Source organism: Venturia canescens, chromosome 4 (assembly GCF_019457755.1).
Source record: "Venturia canescens isolate UGA chromosome 4, ASM1945775v1, whole genome shotgun sequence".
NCBI classification, from domain to species: Eukaryota; Metazoa; Arthropoda; class Insecta; order Hymenoptera; family Ichneumonidae; genus Venturia; species Venturia canescens.
Genome location: NC_057424.1, coordinates 12,168,307 through 12,190,368, shown reverse-complemented (window position 1 = coordinate 12,190,368; position 22,062 = coordinate 12,168,307). Strand labels below are relative to the sequence as shown.

General features: G+C 41.6%; 1 protein-coding gene and 1 long non-coding RNA gene across 6 annotated transcripts in view; one reads left to right on the top strand and one right to left on the bottom strand.

Annotated features, from left to right (window-relative positions):
- LOC122409854 (mannosyl-oligosaccharide 1,2-alpha-mannosidase IA-like) overlaps positions 1-22,062 on the bottom strand; it is a 336,122-nt gene that overhangs the window by 44,076 nt on the left and 269,984 nt on the right. The window contains exons 2-3 of one of the 3 annotated variants that reach the window (XM_043417728.1): positions 6,519-6,789; positions 5,141-5,585 (exon numbers count right to left, since the gene is read on the bottom strand). The exons of the other annotated variants lie outside the window; for them this stretch is intronic. Coding sequence (XP_043273663.1) covers positions 5,141-5,515 — 375 coding nt within the window. The 5' untranslated portion in view covers positions 5,516-5,585; positions 6,519-6,789. The remainder of the gene's footprint in view (positions 1-5,140; positions 5,586-6,518; positions 6,790-22,062) is intronic. 3 annotated transcript variants of the gene reach the window in all.
- LOC122409861 (uncharacterized) overlaps positions 1-22,062 on the top strand; it is a 129,037-nt gene that overhangs the window by 46,546 nt on the left and 60,429 nt on the right. The gene's annotated exons all lie outside the window — the stretch shown is intronic.

Below are 22,062 nucleotides of genomic sequence, written 5' to 3'. Positions count from 1 at the left end.
GACGCGACAAAAGATCACGAGATAAAGGCTTCCGAACGGTTAATCTGATTAGCACGGCATGTTCGAATTAAGGCATTATCTTTGAACTCGGATGTTTAAAGTGGTGGTATTAGAGAAAATAAATAATAACGTGATACTGAGCAAAAAATCAATCGAAAATGAAGTATCCGAGTACAAAACTATACGAAAGTTAAAAGAAAAGTCTCGTTAAAGTGGAAGCCGCAGTCCGACGAGTCTCGCAATTATCGTCGGCATTCGTTCTTTTCATCGGTTTCTCACCATTTATTTTGCATGCCCCCCCGTGAACGTGGGAACTTGAAACGAGCTCAGTGTCAATTCGATCGCGTATGCAACGAAGACTGCAGTCTCCGCAGCTCCGATGAAACTTCACATCAGCGTGTTTTAAGCAGCCTCGGGGTGAATTTTTTTCCGTAGACGCGCTTTGTACACTCAAAAAGAAAGACTGACGCTTAATCTCATTATTCGTGAGTAGAAGCGCGAAGCACAAGCCTCGAGCCTTGGAAACTTTAATAGGGAAAGCAGGAAAAGCGATTGCGTTTTATTACCGAATTTTTTTCCTCCGCGTCTCCTGCTCCCAACGGCATTCATCGTTGTCGGGTTCCTTTCTTATTCGTCTTTTCGCGCGCGCGCGCTTGCTAGCCGGAAAATTACATCCTTTCAGCTTTTTCAACGCTGACTTTTATCGCTATATATACATGCGCCGTGCGTCCCCTATGACTGCGTAGTGTAATGGATTCCATTAGCGTATATCGCATCTATAGATATACGCATATTGCGAAGGCGATTCGGACGCGAGACTCGCGTACGGGTTGCCACATCCACTTAAAAGTGGATACGGAAGGGGATGCTCAGACGGATCACTTCGAGAAAAAGGTATGTGAGCGGAGAGGAAGCGTGGGGATTGAACCGAAAAGATTTTCGTCCCCCCAATTATAGGCTAATCTCGAAGTTTTTCAGGACTCGTTATTATCTTTTCTTGCTCTTTTTCCGACCGGTGCAATCCGAAATCTCTCCGAATTCGAAGTTTTAAGAGATTTTTCGCGAATTTTAGAGTGATACGAAAGCGGAAGATCTTTTTTTTTCCCCCAATGAGGCCAAATCCATTGCCATCGCGAACGCTGATCATCGACGTGCAGCAATCATGGGCCTCGCACAAAAAAGGCGAGGGTAGAAAACCTGTTACAACAAAATTCTTCGGTGGCGGCAAAGCGCGGCAAATCAGCGGTCCGCTTTGATCCATACAGCGAACAAAACTCTCATTAAAAGTGTATTTCAAACATATTCCCGTTGCAAGGACAATTAGATCTTGTTTTATAGAAAAATTATAATGATCAATCAACACTTAGTTCATTCACTCCGGCTCGGCGTATTCGCGCGCACCTTTTTTCGCCCAAATCTTTTGTGTGTCCCAAGCGCCTTTTCTTGCGGCATACCCTTTTGTTCGATTTTCAGTGTATATGTGAGAGAAAGGGCGGGAGAGAGACGCATGATCGAGCATTGTGTGTTGTAGGTTGGATTCGGATGTTGGGAAAGGGAGCGAGAGGGAGTCGAGCTAATAGCATGAATTAATCTTTACTTAAGTGGGGCCAACGGTGGCAAAGGCACCCCCGTCACCATTCAACGTGGATCAAAACGTGGATAAAAGGACCGGGCTTGAGCTAATTCTCGCTTAACTCTCATTTCGTCAAGAGAGAAATGAACGAATTCATACAGTCGCAGCCAAAAGCGTTCAACGGTTCTTCCCTTCGTACGATTTCAATTCCAGAATTTATTGAGTTCTAGTGTCGTACTAAACTGAACCGTTGACGAGGTTTTTTGTTATTGATATTCCGGAGCTCATTTCGTGCTCCGTTGAAATTTCCTACGCGGTATGTCCAAGCGATTGAATGTTCTAGAATTATCAAAGTGAATTATTGAACAGAAATGTGGTGACGATGGAATCTCCACAAGCTCCCGTATAAACTTTACGATTTTTGAAGTTCTAATTCTTCATTAAATGCTCGATAACCCGACCTGAAATTTCGGCAATCCATATTCGCGCGCGCTTTTACTTCACTGTCATTTAAAATCAGTTATTTCTAGAATATATTCGGGTTCGTGAAAGGAATACGTTAAAAGCTCTCCGAGTCGTGATCGAGAATCAATTTCCCATTCGTCAACGAGCCTTCGAGGCAGCAGGATCATGTACTTTTGGCCGTGACTGTGCGCATCGAGCATGAGAAAGGAAAAAGGCATCGGAAAGCCGAAAAAAGGGAAGACGGAAGAGGCATGCTTCGCGACATGTTCTCACACCCTTTTTCATATTCGCCGCAAAAGAATTTACTCCCCTTGAAAGAGACTTGATCTCAGCGAGGACGTCGTAATCGTCAACGTCGTTGGTTGTCTAGATGCGCGGTGAAATGGGAAACCTGGCCGTAGCTCGTTCTACTCAAGCTCTTAATTCACACTGCCCTATCGCTGTGTTCTTACGCAAGTGTGTCTGTGTGAGAGCGAACGTTCGTGTGTTTGTTCTTCCAAAGAATATTAGTATTAGTGGTTATAATAGTGGTAGGTAAGTACGCAGTTTTCAGCGTCTTTCTTCCCTCCTCGCCGCGGCACGTCTCATTAAAAGGGGACCGCGTTCCCATTGTGTGCGAGCAGCTCTGAGGCCAGAGAGCACTCCCCGTGCACGAGAGCTAATACGAAACTCTCGCCGCGGCGCTTACCAAAGCGAGGGAGAGTGAGAAGGAAGCAGAAAATAAGTGAGCGAGAAATGGCAGAGCGACGATAGACAATGAGACATTGTCGGGACCCGACGGGCCATGGAAGAAGTGGCTGATCCGACGGTCCTGGTAGCGGTGAGAGCTCAAGAAAATGGAACTACGGAAGTAGGCAATTCGCTTATGCGCATGTATGTATTCGCGCTTTGGGAATATACGCGCCGACGGAACCCTCGCGCCTCTCGCGCGCAAGGGCGGAAAGCCGGATGGTGCTCGGGGAGAGGGTTATTATTGCGGTGATCCAAGTGGAGCCAAAGACGACTCTCATCGTTTTATACGAACAGAAGAATGAAATAAAAGTTTGTGTGAGGCGAAGCTCGAATTTGGGGAAGTGCACCCAGATTAGCCATTGATGAGCGTGAGTTTGTGTCATCGAATTTTTCGAATGGCAATTGACGCAAAAGTTTTTCGCGTCGGACAAATAATTCGTTGAATAATGGAGTCGAATGAGCAAATTCATCGAATTACTATACTAATCGTGAGTCGATCCTACGCACCCACATTTGATGCAAAGTCGACATGCATTGATGCAGTAACGACAGTGCGGTGACGCGAGCTGCAATTTGTTATTATGATGGGGAAAAAGTTGAATTTTTCTATATACATTGAATAAGATTCATTGTTCAATGTAGGAATTTCCAGATTGTCTTTATATGCTCAGCCCTTTGTTGAAGTGTGTATACATCACCGATTTAGTGGGCTACGGAATTCGGAAGCGAGTGATCGATAGCGATGTATTGGGCCAAAGACATTTTACTGCGATGCACCGTAAAATGCACTAAACGTTTATGCGTACCGTAAATTTAACTATCTGCAATATTTACTATTATAAAACTGAAAATTTCACAAAATCTTTAAAATTTTACAGTGGGTTACAGAAATTAATTTTTTTTTCGTTAACTCGTCCCCGTAGTCAAACGCATTCGGTAAATTTTACAGTGAATTTCACTCTAAATATTATCGTTTAATTCTCTCCCGCACGGAAATGTAAAGGAACCCCAGCAGCGCTCTATAAATATACTACGATACTGCGGAACGTTTTTTAAGAAGTCTTTGACGAATTATTACACGACGCGGATGTTCGTTCAGTGAGCGATCATTGGAGGGGCGATCATTCGGAAAACTGTCATTCATAATTTCGTTACTGAAAGAATTGCGAATCGATGGATTGTCTATCAGGCAAATTGCTTCCGTCGAAATGTCTTTCGACAGATCGTATTCGGCGGATGTTCAAAGCTATCGCATTCGAGCTCTTCAGAAATGTATTAACTCCGTTGGAATTAGTGTCTCGTGACTGAAGGGCACGCAGAGACAGTTCTTGTTTGAGAGTTGGTGAAAGGTGTGTGTAAATGATCCACTGCGGCACGGGCGACAGGCGGTAACTACTTTCGCTTCGGAGATTAATTATTCGAGAATCACGTCGCCGGGTGTCCGGATATAAACGCGCGTCTTCAACTCGCTGAATATCTAGTACAGCCGAGCTGCTCCTGCCCTCGGGGGACGCATCTCTGAGCTTTTGATGATACGAAAAGGGGGGAGATTATTCACTTATCGAGTCACGCACTCCGACATTCTGCCATGGGACACCCAGATTATCCGGTTACGTTATTATTGATATTAATATTATGAAAGCACGAAGAATAATGTTCTGCATTATTTAATGACAAAAAGCTCGGTCCTCATTGATATTTAACCGTTATTGCTTCGTCCTTTCATGTATCGTGGCATCAGAATTCTTGAATATTTAAAACACTCGAATAATATTTCATCGACGGATGAAATAATAATCGTGCTTAATTTTCCGATAATTTATACGAAATCTGAAAGCCTCATTTCTTACCTCATTTCGCTGGTCGTCGAATATCGACGTGAAGGAATTTCCGAGCTCCTTAAATAAATCCATAAAATGGAACTTACCTGAAGGGAATTGTGAATGAGAATCACAACGAGAACGTTACTTCGGAACGCGTGACTTTTGGCTGTTCTATGACTAGGCAAGTTTGCAACTACTTTATGTTGATTCATTTTAAGTCTAAATTATTAATAAAATTAATAAACACTCACATTCAAAATATTTTTACCATAAGAATGTAATAAAATGCTTTTAAAATATCATAAAAGATAACATTTATACTTCAATTTACGAGTTTATGATTGAGTAGGTACCGGTGATACTTGAAATAGACAAAACTAGGGAACATTTTTAACAGTCGAATGGTCAATTCATTTAAAAAAAGCGAAGCTACTAGACGAATTATACCGAAAAAAGTGGACCTTCCCCACACTTTATCGAGCGTTCGAACTACTTCAAAATAATTGAAGGGAAGAAAGAGAGAAGTGAAGATGAGCAATGTACAAACCTCCTTCACTTTTTCACGACGCTGATTTGTTACATCGTCGAGTGGTGGATTCGGCGAACGCACCGAATACACGGGTATCGGACGTGGCCCCGGTTCCGGTTCGAGCGGCGGTTCATCTACCGACGATTCGGTCGGTCTTGATCTCACGTTGACGACCGGACGTTTAACTTCGTTGCTGCGTGGAGACTCCGCATCAGATGGCAGCGCGTTCTCTTGCACCCAAGCAGGATTCGACTGTTCCGAACGTTCCTCGGGTCCAACACCACGGTCGACGACACTGGCGAGATCTCGCCTCGTCATGAATGTGCCAGTGAGCAAAACGATTAGCATCACTGACAGCAGTCCACTGACTGCTAACCTTTGCATCAATCTCATCTCGTCAAGATATCTGAACAGCCACCACCGGTTATCCGGAATTTCTGATGTCCCGCTCGTATTGAAGCCTCTGAGCCAGACAAATGATCAAAATTTTTCTCTTCCGCTCGCATGAAAAAAATGTGCGCAACGATATTTCACGAGGCGATTTCAGGGGCGGGTGCGAGAAAGAAGATATTTACGGGAGTTCAAAACGTTTCGTTCGGTCTTTGATTCACTCGAACGTCAAAAAACGTTCTACGAACGTTGAGTAGTTAATGAAAGCTGGCACGATCCGCTATGAAAAGATTACGTTTTTCATTAGCACGCTATTAAAACGCGTGTTTGATTCAGGGACTTTGGAGTCTTTGAAGCTTTCCTCAAGTTACTATTGACTCGACCTAGTTCGCATGAGGTGAAAATCCACAGATATATTTGTTCAGGGAAATCAGCAAGTTTGGACGTTCTATGAAGGACGAAACGGTGTTGCAAGTTCCTTGATGTGTTGTAGACTGTTACGAAAGCACTTTGATGTCTGACTAAGTTTCGTCATGCACAACCGATACATCTTGTTTAATTGTGTAGCTAATCTTAACGCCCTCGCGTATAATAGTTAGAAATTTACTGAGTTCCATCGTATCTCAGGTTGAAAGTAACATTTTTTCCTTCATTTATTCGATGGCAACTGTTTTATAGGTGCAGAAAAATCGCATCTCAAATTCCCAAATTCAATGTATCTTTATCCTCGAAGTGCACAAAATTTGGATCAAAGAAAATGAATTTAGTTGCAAAACATCGACAGAATTCTCTGTTTCAAGCAAAGGTTTGAAAACAAATGAATTAATTAAAAGATTCGTGCCAAAGCACTTGTCCCCGATAAGCTCAAACTGCGCGTGTCGTGGAATTCTCTCCGTGTATGTGTCCCCTATATACGTGTCTACGGATTTTTTCATATTCCTCTGTCTCTGTATACAACTGTGTGACTTGAAGGGGAGGAGGGAATTGTGTCGCGCACACTACTTACTCGTCGACCACCTGTTGTCGTATTCGCGAGCCCCACGGTCTCACCAGCTACAAGAGGTATAATACGGAGCTGGATTGCTCTATGTCACACGCACAACCGTCGATTGTCGAGCTTTAGACGATATTAGAGCGGACAAATCTCATGTGACGTCGCGTCAATCACGCAGCTGTGATTGTTTTTTCTTCTAGAAGATTCGCAGTCTTATAGATCCGTTCTTTTAGCGTTGTAAAAGAACAGCAGGTGCTTCTCTTGATTTGATAGCGTAGTCGAGCTGTTGAGAGAAACAAGAGCGAAGTCGGGTCTTAACGATGATAAACGATCGCTATTTATCTTAAGAAAATCGGGAAGGATTGTATGCGGTTGACTTGACACTTTTGATAGGAGGCGTGGGTTAACTTTATCATTGATCGTGTGCGATTCGTATTTGGACAACTGAGACAATATTGTTGTAGCTTGAAATGTGGTGGGCGAAGTTAAGAAAATGCTGGAAACGTTCGATTGTGCTTTGTGTTTATTTAACGAGGCATTTTTCTATGGAACTCGTTCAACTGCTTCTCCAATCGTGGTCATCAAACATTTAATCGCGATTATTACATTTTCCAAATTCAAAAATTGCGTACCTACGAGTTCGTTTGGAGGACTGACTCTTTATGGGGTTTCAGGCTTTCAGATATATTTTGGGTAGCACGTTTATAAATATCGCAGACAATACCACGACGAAATATCACACATCGAACAATCACGCACACAAAATCTCACACGACCAAAAATAACTGTGACAAAATATCACGTCGATAGTATATGAAGAGCAGATATTTATCACGAATTAATCGAAGCTCAGTGTTGTGTGTGTGTGTATATGTTTTGAGAATTTTCCACGAGAGAATGAATAGCCAACGGTTAGCAGTAACGTTAAAGTGGAGGGTAATGCCTGATATACTTTGTCTATTATACAGATAATCGTCTATTATATAGATAATATTCACATGTATAGATATGTAGATAATCGTGATTGTAGTTTAGTATCAATCGCGCAAAGTGTGTGTCTGTTTTTTATTTGTGTGCTTTTTGACTTCGAGACCAACCGTTAGAAATTCTTTATCTTTACCTTTACCAAAATAATTTAATGGTGACATATTGTCCATGTGACATTTTGTCGTGTGATTTACAGTCATGGAGCCATTTTTCGATGTTTCAAAATCTACTTTTTTGATGATAAAAAAAATGGTTTTTCTGTAAGTTAATTGGGGTTCGCCGGATCGCAAACGGATTTCTGTGAGCGAGATAATGTTGGCATCGGTGCGAAGGAGAATTCAGATTGCTGAACTGAATAGCTGTTCGGGGAATGGTTATTTATATCATACTGTGAAATAACTAGGCATTTATTCGGCCGACTGTAAGCACGGATTGAGTCGAAGTTAACCCAGATACAGAGAATAGTCCGTGGCGTTTTACGCTCCCTATAATCTCGGGGAATATTTGCAAATACTTTTTCTGGCACTGTTGGCGATCGATCGCAATTATGTGCGATGCCTGCAACGCTGACGGAAACCAGTTTTAAAAATTGAACTGTTCAACGTCTCGCGAATACATGAATCGAAATCATTTTCATACTGTTCCGAATAGGAAAGCAGAAAAAGGAACCTTTGATACAGAAGACCTGCCAGTATTTTTGTACTTCAGGTAAGAATAAAACCGCACATATTAAATAGAAAAGGTGCAGTTCGGCGATCGCGTTAACCGAAAAATTGCAATGATATAAGATTCTTCATTCCCTGACTCTGGTCGGTCTGGGCCCGGATGACTTGAAATTTCACTCACACCCGATCGATACCTTGGACGTAATGTTAGTTCATGAATAATCATCAATTGCATCAAACCGAAAAGTACAAATACTCCGGCGACATCAGGATTTTTAGGCGAGAAGTTAAACTATCGCGATGGTTTTTCCGGCCCAATCAAATAGCTTTCCTCGATGTACTCGTTCCACACGAATTTTCAAACGGCATGAACAGATGGAAAATAAAAATAGAATTAGTCGAATAAAGGGGTGAAGCTCAGGAGGATTAACGAGATTGAAACATGAGAGAGGCAAAAGGATTATACGTCAGAACAAACGTACTTAACCGAAGTTTCCTAAGCCTCGATATCCACAAAGTGTACAACCGCAGTTCAACGACTTTCCACCTCGTTGCTTTTCCCATACGACGGCAATGACTCGTACACCGTCTCGAGTTTGGTACAGTTTTCACGAACATAAGAGATTGGCCCGGGGTAAATCGCGTAGCACGTTCATTGAGCTTATCGTCATGAATTTCAGCGGCCGCGTGTGGCTGTGTTGCAACAAGTGATAAATTGCCGAGCTAGCGAGCTCTCGTACGAGAACAGTTTATTGTTAGTCCGTGTTGATTAAGGGCAGAATGTATTTGAGACTTGACTAGAGCGTTGTCTCAAGTTTTATCAGTTACATCAATGACTCGGAGTCTCAGAAGCGTTTACGAATACGAATCACAAGCGTTTTTTGGTCTCCAGGCTCCGAGGTAGCGTTATTTTTCGTGAATTCGAATGCAACGTTTACGAGAATCCTATCGCATTGTGCCCTGGTTACGATGATATACCGACGAGGCATTGAAAGCTCTGATTGGGCCAAGAATCTTTTGCATTTTTAACGAGCAACTTCTGATCGTGACAGATTGAAATTTATGTTGAAATATCTAGGAGGTGGTCAAATGAAAGTCAAGTGGCAGGGGAAACGAGGAGAGTAAGAACTAGGTCTGCAACGGAAGAACAAGAATAGAGGAAAGAGAAGGAAGGTATTAAGGGGGAGGTAGATCGTAAATGGATGATATATGCGAAGAGCTTATAAAATATATCTACCCAACGTTTCTACTCACGTAAACGAGAGTATAGAGCGTATAGTAATAGATGAAAAAGAGTTGAGGGTGTTCAGGACGAGTGTCGAGAAAGAGATGCAGTGAAAGAGGGGTTGGGTAAAGTGAATGCCTTTTATCGTCGGTGCTCATCCTCGCCGTTTGTGGAACCCTGGCCAGGCCTCATGGAATCGCCGCGTGCATTTTATCGTTTAGCTCGCTGCGGGCGTTACACCTGCAGTAAGAGAGCAGAGCTCATATAGTTTCAAGAGAGGAAAAGAAGAAGAAGAAGAAGAAGAAGAAGAAGAGTCAGAGTACGATCCAACCCTGGCAAAAGCCTTGAAATTCTCCGCGGGCGAACTCACTCCCTCGGATATTTAATGCCTGAATATACGTAAATTTTCGAGACTGCGCTTCGCGTCGTCGTTTTTCCTCTGTCTCCGTTCGTCGTTCGCATTTTCGGTCTCCAAATCCTCATCACGATCATTCCGGCCTTTCTCATCTTTCCGCTTCTCGTAACGTATTCAATATAAATATATATCCATACACCACGTGAGCAATAATAAGGACGAGGTTTCTACTGAATTTTAAATAATGGACGAAAACGATCGAATCATATTCAGATTCTCCCTTTTCTCGTCGCGTTATTCTTATGAAAATATTTATTTTACGACTGACTATATAAACCGTGTTTTCAAGTATCATCGGCGACAATGACGCCAACGTTATTGTGACAGTTCATTTTTATTTTTATTTAAAATTACTTTCAGTGGTTTACCGTTATCAGCACTGCCCGGCTCTCACTTTTAGGCTCCCTGGTGGGACTTTTCCTAGTCGACGAAACCGAATTTTTTGAAGCTCCCTTCAATCAGCGCGTGCTCGAAGTAACCTGGGCGGTTTTACCTCAACGTTCGATGCACTGAAGCAAACGCAATCGAAGTATCGAACAGCCAAAATCTAACGCAATTGAAACACGGTAAAAATCATTGTTAATCTAATTTCCAAAGCCAAAAAACAAAAGCAAACTTTCATTTTTGTTCGCCACCTCTCACAACGATGAAATTTACCGTTATCACGAAGTTCGAGGCTTCACACCTCGAAGTTTCGAACAAGCCGCGCTTCGAAAATGAGAAACTCCAAAAATTGCCGACTGTTATTCCGTGACATCGTTCCGTCGAGCCCCACTTTTCTCGAGGGACTCGACTCGACGATCGGAATTTTGGTACGAAGGCAACGGTATATTGTGTTTCTAAAGTTAGACTGACTGCGCGCAAGGTATAACGGAAGTAACGAGAACTAAGAGGAAAGATTTTCCGAGCCCAATCTCGAATAATATGTGCCGCCATCAGGTACAACGGAACTTTGGTTCCCATGTCCCAAAAATACGGCACGTGCGCCGTATTATCAGTTGGATGAGTTTGTCTAACTAATTTTCGGCTCCAACGTCCCGCTCATTTCGTCTCTGAAACGTCGTCTAGTTCGATCATCGCTTTTGTCAGCGTAGTCAAGAGCTCCGCGTGTGCGACATCGAGTGAGCACTTGAGGTGAGAGTACGAACACTGGACTATCGTCAAAATTCAAACGTCTCGACGCGTATCGATCGCCACAGACGACATTTCTTCGTTGGCCCTTCTTATCTAGACGAAGAATCACGAACGGGTATGTACAGCTCCCGTCATCCGTATGTCAAGTATATGCGAACGTATTTATTGTGTGCATACATACGCGAGAGGGTGCACGCGTTATCTGCGACGCGCATTCCCACTCTCCGTACGTTTACAAATGTAGACATATACGTCATATATTTATCAATACACGTATAGAGAAATGTGGAGATAAAATATTCTCGAGACGAAGTCTTCGAAATTCGCTGGCTCTTTTCATATGTACGCGGGGCGGCGTTCAAAAGAACTATTTTTTTTCATCTACTTCCGAACGAGTCCGTCGCACGAGCGTCAGGAAATTCGCGTGCGCAACGTGCCGTGAATAAAATTAATATTACCAGTCGGGCTTCTTCGCTGTGTGGAGGAAGATTTTTCGACTATGTGCTGGGAATAGTGGAGGAAAAATGTGGAGGAAAATGGACGGGGAGGAAAAGCGAGATGAATTGATCGGAACGAACGAACCGGGGAATCCGATGGGATGAAATTAATTTTGATATTTCATTCGTCACGGTTCGTTAAACGGCGCAATCTTAGCGTAAACTTTCGTGGCTCTTATTCCTGTCATTGTTTTTCATGGACTTTTTACTTCGGGGTTTAGTAGCTTTACGCACGCGGGCCTAATTATCACGAAGAGGGTCGGCGCGTCGATCGTAAAATCGTATCGCGGATCGAGGAGTGTGCATCGGACTGAAAAATGGCTGATAGAGGCCGAGCGAGATGGTGAGAAAGAACCGAAGTGCTGGGCGCAAGAGATTTCGCAGATCGAAGCAAGCATCCCTCCGGAGATTTCGGCTACGCCGAAGCTGCTGCGGACCTTCGATGAGGAAGAGACACGCAAAGAGGACCGAAAGAATAAGGAATTACGAGGGGGAGAGAAGGAGCGGCATACGCGGCTCGCCGCCGGGCGATTGTGAGGAATCTACGTTCGATGGACTTCTGGACCGAGGATGTTGTGTGCACTTGTCGTAAATATCCACAGGACTGGGAAAATTCATACGTGGGAGGAATTCCGAGCCAAAGAATGCTCGAGTCTTGAAAAAAGAGTCAAATTACCTGCCATCATTCCTTCAGCAAATTGTACTATTTCGAAAGAAATTTATTCTTCAATGCGCAGAAGCACCTGAGCTAACGAACTACCGGAACAACCTTATTTGCACACGAAGGGACAGAAAATGCCTGATACATGATACATTATAAATAGTTAAGTGTTAAGAATTAATGCTCTGAAGAAGCAAACAAATTTTTCATATTCTCTCAAGTGGTGTCTCCTCGGCCCCCCCCAGCCGGGTATTTTCGAGAGCGATTTTACCCCGGCCTTTCTGCAACGTAGAAGAGATTCGCGCATTAAGGTAGATAGGGGAAGGTGTGCAAGAGCCAGCAACCAGTGCAAAGTTAAACTCGAGCGAGGAGGAAAAAAAAGGTGAAATAAGAATACAAGGAATCACAGAGAGGTGTGAGTGACCAGAGAGAAAGAGAGAGAAGAGAGGGGGGGGGGGGGTGGAGAGAAAGTCTTGCAAAAGTTTACGAGAGGACCGGAGCATAAACATGTCACGGCGAAGGCCTCCGGGCTCAGCGGGATGGTTCCGTGCTTCGGAGGCCAACAACCGACAAAACTGTAAGAGGAAGAAAACGAGCCGATAGAAAAAGGGATGGAGAGAGAACGAGGAGGAAGTAAGCACACAGGAAGGTGGCTTGCGAGTATGAAATCGTGAGCGAATCGTAAGAGTTACGGAGGAAGAGGATGGGTTGAGAGAAGGAATTATTTGAAAGGGGGGAAAAAAACGATAAATCGAAATATTTACGTATATATATATATATATATGCACACCGAAAAGATCCGCAGACGTGAATTTATATACATATATATGAGTTCAGGAGAGAATTAAGCGTCGAAGAGCACCCATGATGATAGCGTGCTTGGAAACGAGGAAGCGTGTAATTTAACGAAACAAGTCTCACGCCATTAGTTCCAATGCTGTTGAGGCTCGAAATTTATAATAAAATGATGATTTCAAAATCCAAAAATTTGGCAGCATTTTTTATTTTATAGAGAATTAATATCAACGGAATACACGGCTATGGCGAGATTCGGTTATTCTGCAAAGTTCGATCGTCGAGGAGACGCCTTCGGTCCATTTTCCGAGATTTATTTTAGGCTGTATATACGAGACAAGCCACACACCAGACTTTTCAATCATCTCAATCGCTTTTCCTACTTCACTATATTGTATACATGTACAGACTGAGTCCGGAGCATCCTGAGGTAACCAGTCGCCATATTCGCTTTCCTCCGTTTCATCCTCTTTGGTAAAAATCCGATTTTCAATCCACGAGCCCTGCTTTCGTGGAGGATAAAATTGCTGACCGCGAAGAAGCTTCGTAAAAATCTTTCTTCGAGAGACAGGGGATATTGCAGTCGATTTTCTTATTCGGGAGCAGCATCAGTTTCTCCGCACTCGGGACTTATCACTCGGGACGTATCAATCGACCACCGTCGGGCCATCAGTTTTCACTGGTTTTTTGTTGTTGCTGTTTTATGCTAACTCAACGGATTGTCATCTCGCGAAACAATCCTGAATTTTCACTCGAGCTAATATACGAAAACGCTCACGCATTATCGAATGAGAATTATTCGATTCGATGGAAAATCTGAAATTATGTTTCGATAAAAGACACAAAATATCACTCAATCTGTAATATTTCGGCAAATTTTACTTTCGAAACTCTCTTCGAGGCTCTTTTCGTATTTGCTGATCCCTATTTTTGCTACTTAGTTTTATATATACTCGGAGGAGAAAGATTTTCTACTATACGAAAATCGACTTTTGCCAACGCATCACTGTGATGCAAGTTTCCAACGAAATCAAATCCCATCAAAATTTCCCGTGCTCCAAATCCTTATCTCGTCACACAGAAACATGTATTTGGAAAAAAAATTCATGAGAAATTTTTTTTGTGTTGTGAAAATTCTAGAGGAAAATACTACAAAATAGTATCTGCTCTAGGACAGTGCATACGTACTGGATTGCAGCATTAATTTGAAGAGCAGTAATAAAAATTATTCCATCCACTACAGTAAAAAGACCCATAACTTTATTTACCCATAACTTTTATTTAAAAGACTCAAAAGTGTTTTTCTCTATAAGCATAGTAAAAAATGTTTTTCGTCACTTCAAATGTTTATATTGTCAAGTATGCTCGGGCAATCCTGAAAAAAACTTTATATCTATGGTAAAATGTCACTCGTATTCGGTGTATATTCGTGTATTTGTCATAGAATTTACTATGCTGACAGTGAAAATTTGTGATTTACAATACATTTCCACTTATCGGTAAGTGCTAGTCTGACACAATGAATAACACTCGAAAAAAAAAAAACGAAATACAGTTCTCACGTGCATCACTTTTTGCTATCCACATAAAGCTGTTTAGAATTCTAGAAACGAAAAATTGCAAAATTCAAAAAATACTGTGCTGCTTGTAATCGGTGGCTGAATACTTTGAAAATTCTTGAAAAATAATATATTCCTCACTATACAAAACGAATCTGTTTTCTCTGGATTTGTCAAATGAACAACCGACCTATATTCGTGATGTTTGACCGGAAACTAAAACGAGAAACCATTTATTCTGCTACATAGAAATTAAACGAATTCTCAGTAAATTTTTTTCACAAATTTGAAAACCGAATAAATCCAATGGAAAAACATTAGCGGATTCAATAGTTGGGATTCAGGAGATTGCGACGATGACAGACGGAACTTACAAGCAATTGTGTGATTCTCAACCCTTTACACGGTAACGTAACCAATCTCATTTCTGGAATAACTCATTTGGTGGATACGTCTTTGGGTTGTCACAGCGCGGGGAAGCTTTGGGAGTACGTGACATTTGCATAAATTGGATTGTCATTGTCATCTCTGTAGCTTTACCTCCCCATATGCGCGTTTTAGGATTTGCAGATAAAAAGAATCACGGAAAAGAGAATACTCGAGGGAAGCTCAAAGGATCCCCCCCCCCCCCCCCCCCTCGCTAATTCACGAACGTTATTTGAGCTTGGTGTTTTGCTCTCGTACATATGAGTGGTTATTCAGCAGGTGAATCGCGCCCGACGTAGCATCAAATTTATTCGTCAGACATGAGTGTAGTAGCTCTAAAAAATTCTTTGGACCAGGAAAGCCAGTGTTGATTGACGGGTCTAGAAAGCCAAAGGCTTGCGATTAACGAGCAAAAGTACAAAGTCTCAGCGTTTGGGCTCTTCATCGGTTCAAGGAAAAATTAGTCTGCGTCAAAAATCCACAAAGAGTGTAATTAGCAAACGTTGGATCAAATAAACACAGAATTCCAGCTAGTCGTAGCGATCTCGAGCCTCTACTAGAGGAAGCGTGATATGAAGATGGGGAGAGTTTGAAGTATGCATAACGATTGCACATGCACACGGATGGTTTGCAGTGCGCGCGAAGAAACTTGGTATTGCCCTTGCGGAGGTTCATGAACGCCGACAGTGAGTAAACAGTGAGGAGGGAATGTGCTGTCGTCAGGCTCGTGTATCATCAAGCACTCTCCTTGGTTTGTCGTAGAATGTACGTATACACAACGACATCAGAGACATTCAGACTCTGCGGAGTTGTGCCACGCGGGATCAGGAGGTTTATGTCTTTAAAGAGAAGAGAAACCGTAAGACGGAGAGAGTGAGAGAAAGAGGGAGGGAGCAAGAAATAGAGAGGTAAGTTGAGATCAAGCATCCAGAGCTTGCAAACGGCTCGTCTTAGTCCACAGAGTTACGCACGCCAAACGATCTCACAGCCCCGAAGCGTATGTCTCGAGAGCCAAAGCTTGTGCGATCAACGACGCAGAGCTGCTGGGACTTGCTTCAGCGAATAAGATGTGCACACTCCATCCAGTCTCTTCTCGCCTCAGCTATCCAGCGCAAGCATGCACAGGGTGTCTCAGAATTTATTGTTACTAAGGTTTTGTGATGTCTGTAGCCTCACAATGGCAGTAATCTCGTGACGAAGGTCTGGCTCGTGAAGTTCGTACTGATCCCAAGTGTCCTTAACTAGTTGCTGATCGTCGCATTCGAATCGAAGGCAAGTGTCAAATTGTTTCGATGCCTTTTGGTATTGACCTGTTTTACGATCCAATAAATTGCAGGATTGTATTAGGTTTCCAAGAGTATTCAAGGCTTAAAGAAAGAAGGCACGGTGTCAAGATGTGCGCCGAACTTGTTATGAGTTTTGAAGTTTTTCACAGCACAAAGGCTGAAGGTCTCGTAGAAGAGGTTCCAATAGAAACTCTTTAAGTGGGAGCTCGGGCTTTAAAATGTTGTACAAACATTCTCCTCAAGCATTCGGGCATTTTCATTGGATTTAAAGACTGAAGATCCCGTTGCACCCTGGAGCCGAGAGGTACCGATGCAATTTCGAAGTGTTTATCCTTTGACTGAATTCAATTTAACTTCCAGTTCTAATTTACTTGAGCCTTTTGGGAGTACTGAAATGGAATTGAGAGCCCAAATGGACATCCATTCGAGATGTGAAAACTTCAATGCTTTTTCGATTCCAGAGATAATTTGCAATCACAGAAAATCATCTCAACTTTGAATTAGGTCTCGGGCATCGAGTGGAGAAGTTGTTTGGAGATTTATCAAAGCTTCTACCATTCAAAATGGACCCATAACTCGCATCAAATTCAACAAGGACGGTTCTTTCTTGAATAACTACTTAATCCAACATTATCACACGATAAGTTTGTTCCAAGACGACTTCCAACACTCTACAAGATCAGTAGTAAACTACAGAGATGGACAGTTCAAGAATAAAAATGAAACAAGGGCGGTAAAAGGGTAGGATGACGGAATGACCGGCATAAAACTTTCCAGCACCTTTTGCTACCCTCGGAAAAGATGGAAAGACGGGAGGATCACGTGGCGAATTGAGTGTGCATTAGAGTATATCACGTTATATACTATCAAGCAAGTCCCAAGGGTTTTTCTTGGAGCAAAGAATTCACCGGTGCGTTACTCGTCCGATGCTTAGACGGCTTCTTGGGCCAATAGAACGACACGACAGCGAGGAGGAAGGAACAGTGGTTCTCTCGGTGGGTTTATATACTGTACACGATTTCCGGCGGAAGTACGAATCGATGCCATCCGACGATGACAACGTCGAAGACCAAGATCCAAAGTTGAGAGAGCGCCTCCGGCTTGTATACCGACAAACCGGAAGTCTCGTAGTTTATCTCAAGGGGAAACAGGATCTCCCTTGGTTCACCGAAGCACCAACGAACAAACACACTTTCGGTCTGTTTTCTCACAAACTCAAAGTAAATTAAATGACCACGAGTGTGTGTGTGTGTGTGTGTGCGTTCAAGAATTTCCTTCAATCGATCGGGGAATAGCTGCATTTTTGTCCTCGTTACGATTTCGTTGCTGAGCTTATTACAGTAACAACGTTAGTGGGATTAATAAATTTCACAGAAAAAATTACCGAGAGAATAGTAAACCTGGAAATATTCAAATAATTCAAATTTGAATATGATTTTTCAGCGCTTTTAACCATTCGTCCGTTTCATTCATCATGGATTATTTCAATGAAAATAATTGATTAATTTTTGCAATACGAATCGTGATGTTGTAGATGAGCAAATTCACGATACCAGTTCATTGGACACGTTCGTAAGATTTTAAGGATTTGAGTTCAGAAAAGTACACTTTGAGTTATAAAATGAATGCATTATCAAATAATTGAAGAGTATATCAAGCTGTATTTATCACTTTTAATAAGCCGCAATGAAAAACACAAAAGTTCTTACGGGCTTCTTCAAAAGGTCATGCTTCCAATCGCAATACAATCACCCTTTGACAGTACCAGCTATAGCGTCAGCTTCATAGTTTTTCATTCTTTCATAATTGAAGTAAATCCTCAAGAGTAGACGACGTGAAAATCATGAGGAAGCGAGGCGTAACGGCTCTTGTACTCGCGTCGAGTTTTTCGCAAGAGAAATTCGCAAGGATAAATAGAAAGTCGATGGGAAAGGGGTTTGGCTCGAATGTCTGGCGGAAAGTGGTATCCTCTACTTCAGTGGTAGAGTTGGGGTTGGTAAAAGAGAGAGAGAGAGAGAGAGAGAGAGAGAGAGAGAGAGAGAGAGAGAGAGAGAGAGAGAGAGAGAGAGAGTGAAATGAAAAAAAGACGAGTAAAATAAATGTAGATGGATGGATAGATTGAAGGAAACAAGAGCACGAGAACGATGAAGAAGAAGAGCTTGCTAACTGTTCGAGAGGGTAGTTTCGATAAGGGAGAAGAGGGCGCTTGCACACGGCTCATTTCCCTCCCGGACAGAGCTACGAGAGAATACTCTCGCTTCCAACTAACCAACCCGGTTATATAGAAGGGATGGGGTTGCTCTCGAGGCAGTGTGTGCTCAGCTCTGTATTCTTCCCATCGACTCTCCATCTCAATCGAGAAGCGTTCACGACGAATTGCGGTGAACTCACGTGGTTGAACTTTCTCTCCCTCGCTCTCTCCCTCTTTCTCCCTGGTCCTCTTTACCAGGGTGCTTGCAGCGCACCATTCAATTCTCCAATTACTCGAGTCGATCCAGCTCAACGAGAGTGAAGTGCTCTTCAAGCTCCGTACGCAAATCCTGTGATCCTCGAACACATAGAGCTTGTTTAACCTTCCCACCTCACTACCAAAGTGAAAATGTAGTCGGATCAATCTCATTCACAAAAGAATGCGTCACATTCTCGAGCGATCCACCCAGATTTTCCACAAAATTTAATCAATCAGTGGCATCAAAAGATGAATAACTGGATATATTTTTGCTCAATTAATCCTCAGTCAACAATCATCGGACGGTGTCGCATTTCCATTTTTTTATGGGGACTGCGTAATTGGAATTCAATAGAATTTTTAACTTTTATGGCGAAAGAAAACAAGAGCATCGTCTTGGGCTCAGTTTCCATGGTATAGGCAAGCTCGCATCGTTACCATATAAATTCGTAAGATCACTCGTACACTGTTCCCCTCAATTCAATCGTTTGAAGAGATTAAATGAATACAAACATTTCAATGGAAGCTGCAATATAAAGGAGAGCAGAACGAGAACAAGAGAATCGTGCTTTGATACAACCGAGCGAGTGTAGTCTGCCTTGGTATTTCACGAATTTTTCGTTTCTCCGATTCTCATCACGAACACCTCGTGCAAGTGCTATTTCAACGACAAAAGCGAGCACGTGTCTCATTGGGCCAACCGAACCTATTTTCTTCGGTGTTTTTATCCTTTTCCTTCGAGTTCGCGGTGCTCGTCTCCTTCTCTCAATTATCAAAAACGTCTTTATCGATATTTATCCAGCAGACCGAATGAAAGATAAATAGAAAAACAATTCATCGTTGGCGACTTGAGTACTGGATCGCTGTCAAAAGTGACAGGTCAATGATCACTCGTTATCATGAAACTTGCTTCACGATCTCTCCCTCGGTCCAATTATCACGCAACCCCGATTTTTCCAACAACCCTGTTGTTCCACTTCTACACAGATTTTTTTGTCTATTAAGAATTACTATTTCCTATTCGAAATATCGGTACTTTGCTCGAAAGTGACGATACGTGTCCGCGTATCTCGATGTGAAGAAATTTTTCGTGTTGAATTCCCTGCGGCCACGTTTCATGCAAAAATATGTCAATGGGCGGGCCGAATTCAAAATTTTTGTCAGAGATATTTATATTTTGTTCATTCCAACAACATCGTAGAATGAATTTTTTTCATTATGAAAAATGCAGATTATTCAGGATGAATTGTGATTAAAAAAATATGCATTATTTATTGATTTATTATATTCATTCGCGGTGATACCAACGACAAAATTTCAGAGCCTCTTCGGTATCATCTCTGTTATTAGTTTTTGCAGTCAACATATGATTTGATGGATTGCAGCCTTGAGACTCGTTATCGCGTCCACTCGTATAGTGGGCGTCACTCATCTCGTATTTTTACTTCCCATTTGAATTTAACGTGTCCTGAGATGGAATATTTGAAGTTTCAACGAAATTTTTCGTCGCTCCAAACACGTTTTCGTCATACTGAGAAAAGTTTTTTGAGCCAGCAAAAAATGTTGGGTTCAAAAAAATTTCATTCCGTTGAGGCTTCCATTTTGTTCGTCACGATACGTTGATCCGATAAATTTACAGTAGAAATTATAAACATATTTTTTCAACGAATAACCAGCACGTCCGGGAGCCCAACGAAGAGTGAATACTTGCGGTTTGACACAGTGATAATTGGACTAAAGAATCACAATTTTTTAATACTCGCAGGTAAAAACTTCGTTTTGTGTTAACATTTTTTTCACGACTCGCTACCCCGACTAGAAATTTTGGTAAGGATATCCTGGTTTTGTGTAGGGTCCTGATAAGGTTATCCGAAGTGTGGTATGCCTTATAAGGTCCTCATGATATCCGTGCATGGATAACCTTATTAATGTACACTGAATGATTTCCACAAAAGGTTCATCTATGGTTCTAGTGTGGAGAACCTGCCTGAGGATAACCCGATAATGTTCTCATAAGGATTAAGTGTGGACAGCCTGTGTAAGGTTCACCTGCTAGTTGCCTGAAGAGGTTTAAGCATGGTAAAAAATAACGCAGTAAATAAATGTTGACTGCGTGTGACAAATTTCGAAAAAGATGAAAATAAGTAACTTCTCGAAAGCAATTAAAAAAAAAATAGAACTATATGTCACTGTAATTGTTACTGGATTTTACGTTAGAATGAGATTAAAATGGGATGAGTTACATGAATCGAAACAACTTATTAAAATTCAATTTTGTATGAATTTATTAAAATATTGTTCAAACATAACGGCTGTGCGATTTGAAAAAACGATGTTAATCATTTTTAATCCATAAACAAAATAGCTATGTTGTCATAGCAAAAATAGCTTGTTGACTTTATAAGTTGCAGAAAATTTTGAAAATTTATTTTGAATAAGGCGCCTTTGTTTGTATAGCATTTGCGAATCCGTGACCCTATAGCTTTATAGCTGATGAACGGTTACTTCGCTATAGCGCTGCTATGATAATAACACGCTTATTCTGACTTAGTTTCGTTGGGTCGTGCCTTGAATCGCTTACGATAATTTTATTCTGGAAAAAATAAATAAAGAGTTTTGTGGTTTTATTCAAATAAGTTCAATTATATTCAAAAATTTTTTATGTAATTTTGAATTTCCCCATATAATGAAAGTGATTAAATAATAGTATATTTCCGTTTCTCGTCACCCGTGGAAAGTTTTCAAGATTGTTAATTCTTGACACGATGATTAAAAGAAAAATATTTGAAGTGAAGATTTTGTTTCGCCACCAAATGTTTATTATGTCGAAAGTTAAATATTATACAGTTTGATTTTAAGTAAATGAACTGAGTGAAAAATGATATAAGTGTACATGAATTTCTGAACAAGAGTTGTTCGTGCGGTACGCTTTAGTTCATATTATGGCTGATGAAAACGAAAATTCACGACGGAGAACTCGAGAGTTGACGCGGTTAAGAGTGAAAAAATATCGTGATATTAACCGTCAAATGCCAAATACTTCTCAGGGATCTGAAGAATTAGGAAATTTCTCACAACAAGATGATCAAGGTGAAGGAAATCGTGAGATTCCCATACAACTTAATAATTTGAATACTGATGACAATAATGATCATCATAACAAAGAGAGTTCTGGTTTAGAAGGTCAAATTTTTGATGTTGTTTGTGATCTCAACGGAGAATTAGAAAAACACAGAAGGAATTACGAAGGATTGGGTGCCGAAGAGGAAGCTGAAATTGATCATGGAGATGAATATTGTGGTGATGATATAAGCGTCGAAGATGATGAGTCTGATAAGGAAACAAGCAGCGATGAAAATGAAGATCAAGAATTTGAGACCATTGAGGAAATACGACGATGGGCTTTGACAAATCCACCGATACCTCATTCTCGTTTAGAGGGATTATTAAACATATT